This window comes from Hyaena hyaena, unplaced genomic scaffold, assembly GCF_003009895.1.
Source record: "Hyaena hyaena isolate Hyena2069 unplaced genomic scaffold, ASM300989v1 scaffold_753, whole genome shotgun sequence".
NCBI classification, from domain to species: domain Eukaryota; kingdom Metazoa; phylum Chordata; class Mammalia; order Carnivora; family Hyaenidae; genus Hyaena; species Hyaena hyaena.
The window spans coordinates 199016-211144 of record NW_024081387.1 but is presented as its reverse complement, the minus strand read 5'-3'; the positions used below and the strand labels follow the sequence as shown (position 1 = coordinate 211144).

At 35.9% G+C, this 12129-nt stretch overlaps 1 protein-coding gene across 1 annotated transcript in view; it reads left to right on the top strand.

Annotated features, from left to right (window-relative positions):
• The window catches only part of ANO3 (anoctamin 3), a 398246-nt gene that overhangs the window by 375923 nt on the left and 10194 nt on the right, over positions 1-12129 (top strand). The window contains exons 22-25 of the mRNA XM_039218371.1: positions 2589-2686; positions 5521-5654; positions 6549-6701; positions 9830-9977. Coding sequence (XP_039074302.1) covers positions 2589-2686; positions 5521-5654; positions 6549-6701; positions 9830-9977 — 533 coding nt within the window. The remainder of the gene's footprint in view (positions 1-2588; positions 2687-5520; positions 5655-6548; positions 6702-9829; positions 9978-12129) is intronic.

Sequence of the window (12129 nt, the reverse complement as noted above, 5' to 3'; positions counted from 1 at the left end):
TTTGTTCATACTATGCTGTATAATCTATCACATAAATATGTTATGTAAATCTATATAAAATGTTAATAATGGCTAATATTTAATTAGCACATACAATCTGCCAGTACATTCCAGCAATTGTCCCTAACTGTTCTAGATATATTAATGCAGGAATTCTTTTTTTAAAAATATAGTTTATTGTCAAGTTGCTTTCCATATAACACCCAGTGCTCGTCCCAGCAAGTGCCCTCCTCCATTATTATGCTCATCTTCAAGATGAGGAAACAGAAATTTAGACTAGCTCTATAATTTGCCTACAATTATAGAAACATACTTCTAAATTGATGAAGTCATCAATCTGATTCAGCCAACCTAGCATCTGAGTCTGCACTTTGAACATTATGCTTTCCAGCCACCATTGGTATAGCATATAGGCACAATCGAAAACGTTAAGGATATTGATTTGGATAAGAGATGGCTGAATGATTGCTGACTCACACATGTAGATTGGATATAAAGTAAACATACTTCGTGTGAAAGGAACATGGGTACCAGAATCTGATAGTCCTGTCTGTCACCTAGTTTCATCATCTACAAAATGGAGATACTAACACCCATCTTATGAGGTTCTCAGGAGGAGCAAATGAGAAACATATGTGAAGGCCCCCAGCTCTATGTTGTCCACAGTCATATGATTTGGGTGGCAAGGGGGGGGGCAAAGGAATGAAAGCCTGGGCCTTTTGCCTGCTCATCCTTCCTCTTTTACTCATGGTAATTATAGACTCTCTCTTACCCAGTGAATTTTAGAGTTGAAGGACTAGATTTCTCCAAAGGGATCCATTATATGAGAGGGGCAGACCCACAACAACTACTTCTGCCCTATAAACCACAAAGACATAAAGGCTCAATTTTGACAAAATTACAAATGGCCTGTCATCCAGCTTCCCCACTTTGGCCTATGATTGTGGAGAGTGAGCCAATCACATGGTTCTGTAATGGTCTTTGTTTTCCCTTTCCACATAATAATACGCTCTGGTATTCAAAGCAACAAACACATTTGGTAAATAGAATTCATCTTTAGTGTTATGTGCAAGAGTAGAGGATTAGGGTGCAATAGACCAAGGCTTTCAGTTCCATTACCAACAGTCAACACTATATGACCTTGAAGAAGTTAATTTGCATCTTTGTGTCTCTCTATAAAAATAAAGAGTTTCAGCTTGCAGCTGTGATCTATGCCTGCCTCTGTAGCTTAGTAATTATTCTGTTTCAGACATTGCACAGAACCCATTTACCATATATATGCAGCAGAGCTCAGGGGGTCCTAAATTAATCCTAGAAAGAAGGGGCAGTCTTAAATGGGAGAATTGAGACTTCTCCACACAATAAAAATTACCACTGACAAGCCCTCTATCTGGCTCAGTTTAGGGAGTTTTAAATTACTGGGCTGGAACCAGGAAACCAGGCTCTTCATGTCCTAATTATCTGTTCCCTTTGAAGTCCCACTGGTACCAATTTGATAGAAATAGAAACTGTGGATCAAAGCTATAGTGACTATTGTTCTTATGAGCAGGACATTAACCCATTTCTAAAGAAACAGACCCACGCTTTCCTACCCAACTGTCTTCTGCAGTGCAAAGTTTTCAAGCAAAACACATCGATTGCCATGTTCATTGTTATCCCATTTTTTCTTTTTGGGGGTTCTAATGCTACCCTTTGTTGGATATCTGAAAAAGCAGAGAGGCACGGAGAAGGCAAAACGGTGTGATGCTGACAAGACATTCTGTGGCATGCTTTTATTACTAGAAGATACATTTGATGTAGATATTCCCTCTCTAGGATATAGAGCAGCTGCCTCCTATCTTGAGAGTGGGTTAGACTTATAGACTCGCTTCAGAAAAGAATGGGGAAAGGGCAAAATGAGTAACTTTACAGTAGAAATACCTGGCAAACATGGTATCAACCAAGTGATGAAGATTAATGTCACTAGGGATGTTGTGTGGAGAGCCTATAGCTTCTGATGAGAGGTGATGAAAATGATAATTTATGTCTGTGATCTCCTTCCATCCTCAAAACACATAAGCCCAGGCTAAACACGTGAAAACATTAGAGAATGTCGGTTTCTCAGCTTTGACACATGTACTTTGGTGACATATAAGGGGCAATAGAGGAGTCTAGTGCGTATGGGCATTATCTGTACTTTCTTTGCAAATTTTCTACATTTAAAATTATTCTAAGACAAAAAGTTTATTCTAACTTATACATTTTTCTATCTCCTGATTGTTAATAGATATATAGTATTCCAGAGCATTCATTAAATGGGATCATGCCTAATACAAACCTTGGCAGATAATAAGTGCTCATTAAAAGTTAGCTTTCTTGTTATTGCTGTTGTAACTTTGATCACTATTCCTTTATAATTACTGAAAATATTGCTATCAGGTGCCCTTATACATGTTCTGTCTCCTTGTTTTTTTTTTTTTTTTTTTTTATGCACTGAGATAGTGCTGCCTGGTTTTAGAATTTGCTGTACAGTTTGAAGGTGCTGTACAGTTTTAAGGAATGTACAACCAACTAAGAAGAGCAAAATCAAGGTGGTTGTTCTGTTTCAGTGTCATCCCAGTGGCTGTTTGATAGACCTCTGCCTGCAGATGGGAGTGATCATGTTTTTGAAGCAAATATGGAACAACTTCATGGAACTAGGATACCCGTGAGCACTGTATCTTTTAAACTTGCCTTATATATAGTTACAAAGAAGAAAGATAGAGGTAGTGTGCATAGTTCTTAAGAATTGGGACCTGTTAACCATACAGATGAAGGTTACCTGTCCTGCTGCTCACGAAATGTGTGACCATGTGTGAGTTAGTTAACTTTTCTGAGCCTTGGTTTTCACATCTCTAAGAAGGGGTCAATAGCTATACGTACCTTGAGAACACTGAAAAGGAGTAAAGGAAACAGTGCATGTCAAGTACCTAGTACTCTGTTCAACACCTTAAGATGCCTGTTGCTATTTTTAAAGCATTGTTGACAGTACAGGTTCTTGAGGATAAAAATAACTTTCTGGCTTCTTCTGGCTACCAAAAGACCAAAGTGGTTGTTGTTTAGCAAAGAGAGCCTCCGTTTATGCTCCTCCCTCAAGAAAGAATAAAACAAAGATAAAATTCTGGATAGGGAGGACTTGTACTCTTTATTACACCAAAAAAAAAAAAAAAAGTCATTAGAACAGGATTGACTGTAAAAACAACAAAACATATGTAGCATTCTATTTTGTCCCTTTAGGTAGGGTTCAACTATCTGAAACGCTGACATGTTGAATGACTACTTTTACATCATATAAAATATATTACTCTTCCAAAAACAGTGGGATACATTGTATGTAAAATAATGTGATATGGAAGATTTGAGGCCTAATCAAGTTTAAAAACATGACTCTTTTGAGGAATTTCTTTTTTTTTATTTTTTTAATGTTCTATTTATTTTTGAGTGAGAGAGAGAGAGACAGCGTTAGCAAGGGAGGGTAAGAGGGAGAGGGAGACACAGAATCTGAAGACAGGCTCCAGGCTCTGAGCTGGCTGTCAGCACAGAGCCCGACATGGGACTCGAATCCACGAACTGTGAGATCATGACCTGAGCCGAAGTTGGACGCTCAACCGACTGAGCCACCCAGGCGCCCCAAGGAATTTCTTAACTATAGAAGAAGGACTAGTTAATTGATGATATAGCTTCAGTTTAGTCATCAAATCATCCCATCATTGTTTCTCCTTGTTGGCCTTCAAATGGTATCAGGACATTTCAGAGCAGAGACCTTAGGACTGGAGAAGTGATATCAACTCTGAAATCTGCCATAAGATATTATGTTACACTTTAGGCAGGTAAGAGCATGGACTATGAAATATCTGAGACCTGGTTCAGATACTTTCTCTGCCTCTTGCTAAAGATGCTTATAATTTCCTTGACCTCTCTGTGACATTATTTTTAATAAAATAAGGGATTTGTGAAGATTGCATGAGATACCCAGTGATCTTTAACCTTAATGAATGACAGAATCTTTTTGTGAAAAGATTTGTGAAGAGATCCTCAAAATTTAAAACGGATGAAAATGAAGCTCTTGTAGATGAAGAGAGCATAGGGATGTAGGGAGGGAAGATTGGGTAGCCCACTCCATCGTTCATCTCCCTTCCTATCCTTGATTCATCTCTTTGAGACACAGGGTTTGGGAACATTATTTAAAAATAGCTAAGATTGGGTAGCAAATGCCCACCAGAGAGTCTGACGTGTTGTGATAGAAATAGCTTCATAAGCACCATCAAGATGGTATAGTAGTCATTATCTTATTAAGAATGGTTATTATTACCATTGTCCGTGTACTTCTATACATACCACAGACTTTGGATAGCACTTTTTCACCACGGCCTTGTCCAAGTGGTCAATGTGGATAGTATATATCAAATCCCAAATGTGCAATGATAAGGGACATCCTGTTGGTGTTCTTCCAAATCCAGCAGGAGTGAACCAGTCACTAAACAATCATTTTCAAAATTTGATAACATAGTTCTCTTTTTTAAAGAAAAATCTTAAGCAGACTGAAGGAAATAAAAATGAACCAATCCCAACCCCTTTTCCATCTTCATGAGGTCTCAGAGGCAACTTCCATGGGATAGACAGACACTGAATAACCACCCGACTTTTGGGTCTATGTTGTTCTTTCGACACCCACTAAGTATAGGTACATAATTAATTATATGTGAGAGTTGGAGTACTGTTCACTGAATCCTGTGGGATTCACTTTATTCTAGAGGTAATTGTCATCTAACCTTGAAATAATTAATTTCCCAGATGTCCCCACTATATGCACACTGGGATATTTCTGTGTCATGTAATTTCAAGACTGCCCCTATGCTAGGGAAATACTGTTGTTAATTCCTTTCCAAGTCTTTTAAATGGACCGAGACACAGATCCATCGCCTGTAAATTATTGTTCACTATACTAGCAGAATGTAATTGTTAATACTCAAATCCTTTATGTTCCTAAATTCAGAGGTGAATAGACTTGCTAAAAGTCACACAGCTAATACATTGCAGGTTAGGTATCTCTGGAAACCTTATCTAGGGTTCTGTTATTCAGTGTGGAACATGACTTTACTTGTGTTTCAAGAGCACAGCTCAGCTGGTTTTGGTTGTAAGCAATGAAGGGCTCAGATCTTATCAGAACAGGCAACATAGAAGTTTAAGTATTTATATAGGTTGGAGTGGGGGAAGGAATCATAGAAATGGGAATTTGTCTAATAAGTATCAGGAAACACCTAAGTATATGAGGGGGAATAAATCTCAGATACATATGTAGATATTTAAAGAGCTAGGAAGGCTGAGGCCTATTCTCTCATCCTAAACTTGGAAGTTGAGACTATGCAAATATCTCCAATTCCCAGAAATGCTTGGTGTACTCCCAGAGTAGTGATATTTCTCTTTTCTTAATGCACTATACATTGTTTATTACATGCTTAACTAACAGCTCAAAAGCCCATTGTCTCTTCTGTGATGTAGGCTGATCCAGAACTGGTGGTCACGACATAAAATCAAGCGAGGAGTACAAGATGCTTCCATACCTCAGTGGGAAAATGATTGGAATCTGCAGCCCATGAATATTCACGGACTGATGGATGAGTATTTAGAAATGGGTAAGGAAGGAAACTTCTACACAGCTATTTGGCTTTCTTGATACTCTTTTGTTAGTTCACACAGGCTTTTGTCCAAGAGAGAAAACCATCTCTGTCCTTTCCAAACCCAAGCATTCTAAAATACATCTGTACCTTTATCTCAACATAACTAGAGAAGAGATTAAAGAATTGTCCTTGGAAGGTTCACAGATTCTGTCCTCTGTCAGCTGTAACATTTGTCCAAAATGAAGAGTTTTCTCATAGTAGAACACCTAGCTTTAGTGCAGGTATTTAAAGGGAACAAAATAAAGCAGAATCCATTCCAAGTCAAAAACATACCATCCTGCCCCGATAAAGTAGTAATTATTTCTTATGATAAACCTTTGCATAGACCTGGTATGAGTTTAATTTGAGAAGCCCACTTATTTATATTAAGAAAATAAGGATTCCCACTCAAGCTGTTAAAATCTTTCTGTATTGTCTTGACATTTGCTTTTACTCTGGACTTTAGTTTTCTCATCTATTAAAAAAAAAAAAAAAGACAAGATTAGATCTCTTACGTCCCTTCTAGAGCTGAGCATTTTTTCTTCAAGCCCTCCTCTTTGACTTTTTTTTTTTTCACTCTTTCTTCATGCTGCATGGTCTAGTGGTGGAAAACACATAAACTTTCAATCCAGTGAGGTCAGAGTTTAACTGCAGGTGTTAACATTTTTAGCTGTTTACGCTTTTGAAAGCTTACTTAACATGTATGAGCTATAATTTTCTCAGCTGCAAAATGTGATGAGTATATTTACCTTGTAGGGGTATTGAAAGTATGAAAAGCAATTTATGTAAAGTACCTAATATGGCACAAGAAATTACTCAATAAAATGATATTGTTTATATTGCTAATTATGTAATGCACTCCCTTTCCAGTTTTGCAGTTTGGTTTTACCACCATCTTTGTTGCGGCTTTTCCTCTGGCACCTCTTTTGGCCTTATTAAACAATATCATTGAGATCAGGCTGGATGCCTACAAATTTGTCACCCAGTGGCGGAGGCCTCTGCCGGCGCGAGCAACCGACATAGGTAAGATTCAGAAACTAAATGGTTCTTGCATTGCTAAGGCCAAGAGGTGTCTTGATCTTAGCACCATGTAGGTTTCTATTGTTGAGGTTCCCTCCCAACTGTAACAAAACTGAGCAATTTGGTTAACAAAATAGTGAAATGAACATTAACTTACTTGGGAGTGTGTTTATACTAAACATGCTATTTCATGAACTTGTTTTTAACTAAAAATGATTCTATATGCACATTTCCATGTTAATAAAAATAGCTCTGCCTCATTCTTTATAATTTCTTTGCCAATTTCTATGATATGTTGTGTGACATTTCTAAAACCTTATTCCCTTAAATCGAGATGTTTAGATTGCTTCAGTTTTTCCTCTTATAAACAACACTGAGGTGAACATACATCTTCATACATATTTTGGCTGATTATCTCCTCAAGATGAATTTCTCAAGTGGAACTCCTATGTCAGAGAGCATGTTCATTATTTTTTTTACATTTAGTATAATGCTCTCCATCCATTTAACATTTTAATTTCTCAACATGTTGTCTAGAAATATTGTGAAAATTGATAGTCTTCCCAGGTATAATAAGGGTTCTCTTTTTTTTTAATGTTGTTCTATCCTCACCAGTCTGAGGAGAAAAACCATGTGATCTTGTTATGTTTCCTCACATGTTTATAACTATGAGACTAAGTATATTTGTATTTCTTCTCTACTAACTGTGGATGACCTTTGGCTGTTATATTTGATTTCGTAATCTTTATCTCCATGTTCAGAATTGCAAACATTTTCAAATGCAGGTTTTTAATTTTTCACTCCATCGTGAATAAGGTTTTAAAATGTGTATATCATCCCATTGATATATCTCCCTTATAGTTGTTATTACTTATGGCATTCTTAGAAAGTCCTTTAGAACTCCCAATTTTTCACGATGTATTTTACATATATGTGTGTTATTTGGTTGTCTGTTGGCCCTTTATGGTTTTATTTAAATTGTTGATCTAACGAATTTGTTGTTAATAAAGGGGTTAAAAGATATCCAGCTGGGTTTTTTCCCCTAAAGAGTGGCAAATTTTCTGACAACCATTTATCAAATATTACATCTTTCCTAACTTGTTTGAATTACCTTTGTTATAAAAAATTCTATATAAACTTGGGCATATTTCTAGAATCTCCATTTGTCCCTTTGATCTGACTACTTGTTTTTGGCATGCTATTTTAATAAACTGCAGTTTGGTAATAGAAATTCTAAGTATATGAAAAAGAAAATTCATACTTCTTTTCTTTTTTTGGGAATTTTCTGGCTAATATTGCAAAGTTATCTTTTTAAAATTTAATTATATAATCATATATGTGTGTATATACTCCACCGCCAACATAATTTTTTTAAATATACTACTAATCTGCAGAGATTTAATGCTACTTAACTTGAGTTCCCATTTTTTAAAACAACTAAAATTTTTACTGTTATTTAATTTAGGTATGTTTATTATTTCATTATTAAAATAATATAAGCACATTAAAGAAAATCTGGAAAATAAATCAAAAGGGAAAAATCAAACCCCATTCCAGATTTAGCTAGTGTTATTGCACTTTCCAATGCAAAATTTATTACTTTTTTTATTTTTCGTAGGTTGTCTTGCTCAACTCAGACAATACAATGTATAAAAATAGTTAATATTCATTCTTCCCTCTTTCCCTTCTACCTCAGGGAATCAGTATTATCAATTAGGCATTATACTTTGTCAGTGTTTTTCTTGCTCATACAAATATACAAAAATGCACACTTACGAATTCTGCATTTTTTCCTTCATGAATATCCCCTAGCTCAAAACATATTGGTGTGATTCATTTTGATAGTGTAGTAATACTCATAATATAGATGTATGTTAAATTTTATAGTCATTTACTTAGTTTTCGCAAGCAAAGAATAAACATACATAAATATAACTATGAATAAACATATACATAAACAGACATAGATATTATATATATTGGATATCACATATCCACAGATGTGTGTAATCAGTATATCTCTGTAGTACAGATCCCTAAAAGAAGGCCTACCAAGTTAAAATGTACTCACATTTTAATTTTGAAACATATCACACTGATCACCACAAATATTGTAATAGCTGTACTTCAAACAACTATGTCAAAAGAATTTCTGTTCCCACAGGCTCTAAATAGCAGTGGATGGTAAGAGACCCAAATCTCCTACAATCTGATGATTAAAAAAAAATCTTATTTTTTGAAGGGCATTTCTCTGAAACACTAATTTTCAACTAGTAATTGAAAATCTTTATTTCTTGATTATTTGCATTTCCATAGCAAATTACTCATCTGTATTGTTGGCCCATTTTTCTCTTGGGTAGTTTGCCTTATTAAAATTTTAAGACATATTTCTGTATTTTGTATAATAACCTTTGTTTTTTGTGAAGCAAATTATCCCTGGCAATTGTTTTCTTTTCACTGAATCTTGTTAATTTTGTAAAAAGATATGTTACATTTTGATGTATTCAAAAATTTTAATGAATTCTGATTTCTTGTCTCATGACTTTTTATGTCATGTCTATTTTTATTTTTTTCATTACAACTCAATATAATAAAATATTATAAAGATTTTGAAAAATAAAGAAAAGAGATGGAGGGGTGGGGAAAGTTTCCATGCTATCTGATTACCTTTAGTATTTTTGAGTATTTCTTTCTAGGACTTTTTTTGTATCAATATGTTTAAAATGACATTTAATCCTATTTCAAACATCACTTTTGACTATAATCAATATTATATGGATGCTGTACACAATTTCAGAGGCTTTTTTGTGTGTCTGTATGCCAGATTGGGAAAGTCCTGGGTCTTGACATCAAACGAGTTTTACTCTTTTATACTTTTACTTTACAAAGGTACTTGAAACAATTCCTAATGATACTTTAATTTTCAGATCTTTCAAGGTGAGATCAACCTTCCCTCTGTGGAAAAGTATTCCGTAGTTGTCCCATCTGTAGTGACATATTGTACTAAAGAAAGTAAACAATGAATAGAACTGTGATCCCAAAATAAGTAAAACATTCTCTCCAAAGATGATTCATTAAACAGTTTTAATGTTTTTCATTTTGTTTCCTATCTTTTCTCTTTCTTCCACCAGGTATCTGGTATGGAATTCTTGAAGGAATTGGTATATTGGCTGTGATCACCAATGCATTTGTAATTGCTATTACATCTGATTACATCCCACGTTTTGTCTATGAATACAAATATGGCCCCTGTGCAAGTCGTTTTGAATACGGTGAAAAGTAAGGTTGACATTTACACAGTTTTCTGATGTATTTTGTTTGTGATTGAAATGAGAACTCATTGGGAAGTGTTTTTTTTCTGTGACCATTAAGGGTAGTGCTTTTAATCATTGCACTTAAAATGTGCTTATTGGATGAAATCAAGTGGGATAAAAAAGGCAGCAGTACTTTTTATGCAAAAATTTTAAAGTCTATGTTTTTACCTGTATGCATCACTGGTATCCAAACGTTAAAAACATTATAATGTATTTATTTTTTTTAATATTTTTATTTATTTCTAGGAGAGAGAGAGAGAGCGTGAGCAGGAGAGGGTCAGAGAGAGGGAGATACAGACTCTGAAATAGGCTCCAGGCTCTGAGCTGGCAGTCAGCACAGAGCCCGACGCGGGGCTCGAACCCACAAACCGCTAGATCATGACCTAAGCGAAAGCTGGACGCTTAACTGACTAAGCCACCCAGGCGCCCCTATAATGTATTTAGAAGTCAAATTCAGAGCTGAAAGAGACATTAGAAATCATGCAACGCAATCTTCTGACTATATTGATAAATAAACCGGGCCCACACTGGTTAATCAAATTCCTGCAGGGAATAAAGCTGATTGCAGGGAGAAACAGAGTATGAAGGAAATGTCAGCTACACGATGAGAGAGCTTTCAAAAGGAGTTTATAGCTAGCGATTTTAAGGTGCAGAAAATATTGCCTTGGATCTGTCTTTTTTTTTTTTTCTTGTAACTAAAATATGAGTCCATGATTTAGAGTAGGGTTTCTCAACATCTGCTCAATGGACATGTTAGACCAGATAATTTTACTTGCGGTGAGGATAGGGATGATTCTGTGCATTGTAGAATATTTAGCAGAAAGCATCCTTGGCTTCCACCCAGTAGATACGAATAGCAACCTCCCTGCTCCCCAAGTTGTGATAAACTAAAATTGTCTTCAGATATTGCAAAATGTCCCCTGGGGAACAAAGTCACCCATTTTATAACCACTGTTTTAGAGGAAATGTGTTTTTCACATCTTTGTTTCTTGAAAGCAAGTATTAGGAAAGAATGTAAGAGAGCACTGGGCATAGAACAGAAATCGGTGTTTCAGCTGCAGACTAGTCTTGCATGTGGAAGCAGTGATGGGAGACAGATAAAGTGATAGAAGAAGCCACTTCAGTCCCGCCTCAGGAGCACCTTTGGGTTGCATCTCATTTAGATGCCAGGCATGTGCCCCAAGACACTGAGCTCCGGTTTATGAAGAAATCACGCCTTAGCTCTACTGATGAACTCATGTTTTCTCAGAACACTGAGATGCCTTTCTGAACATAAACATCCCAGTTTTTCAAAGAGAAGTAATAAAGACATAAAATCTTATTTTGTATTTTGGAGTCTTGTCAAGGTACTTTAACTTAAAATCAGACACCCTAGATTGAAATTCTAACTTTGCCTTTTACTAAAAGGCACAGTCATCAATCTGGACCTATAATTAAGAAATAGTGTATAAAGTAACATTTTACAAACTGTAAAAGACTATATGAATAAGCCACTTTTAGTGTTAATAGTGAAAAACCAGAAACAGTTTTTCTTAATTTAATATAGTCTAGACGCAGATTTTAAGGGTTTCTAGTACGAAGGCATGTTTGAGAGCCCTTCCTTAAAAGTGTTGTTTGCTAATATCTTTGCTTCCACCTAGTGGTAGGTGAAAATGAAATTGGTTGGTTATCTGCTCTGTATTCATTTCAAGTCCTGCCTTTCAGGCAGATAGCACTGGACACCTCTGCATTCAGTGACTAGATGTAGAATAACTTTAAGAAGAGATGTGGAGGACTTCTGTGAGATTGAAACTTCACCTTCCTAAGGCCGTCCTGTTATTTAAATTTTTTCCAAGTATGCTTAGCAGTTACTAAACTGGAGTGGATTCATGCGGATCAGAATTTTTCAGACCAAGATAGCAAAAGGACAAAATGGCAGTGGAGGGGAGGGTATTGGCAAGAGAGCAGTTAAAATGACAAATCATGGGGTCTGGGATGGACAGGCAAGGAAGTGAAACTAGTGCAGTCCTTTACTTCAGAATTCAGGGTTTACAATGAGATAGATGTACATTTGAATCCAAGTTTTAACGGCTGTTTGTCCTGGTCAGTGATTCACAACATGTGTCTCCTTTAGGATC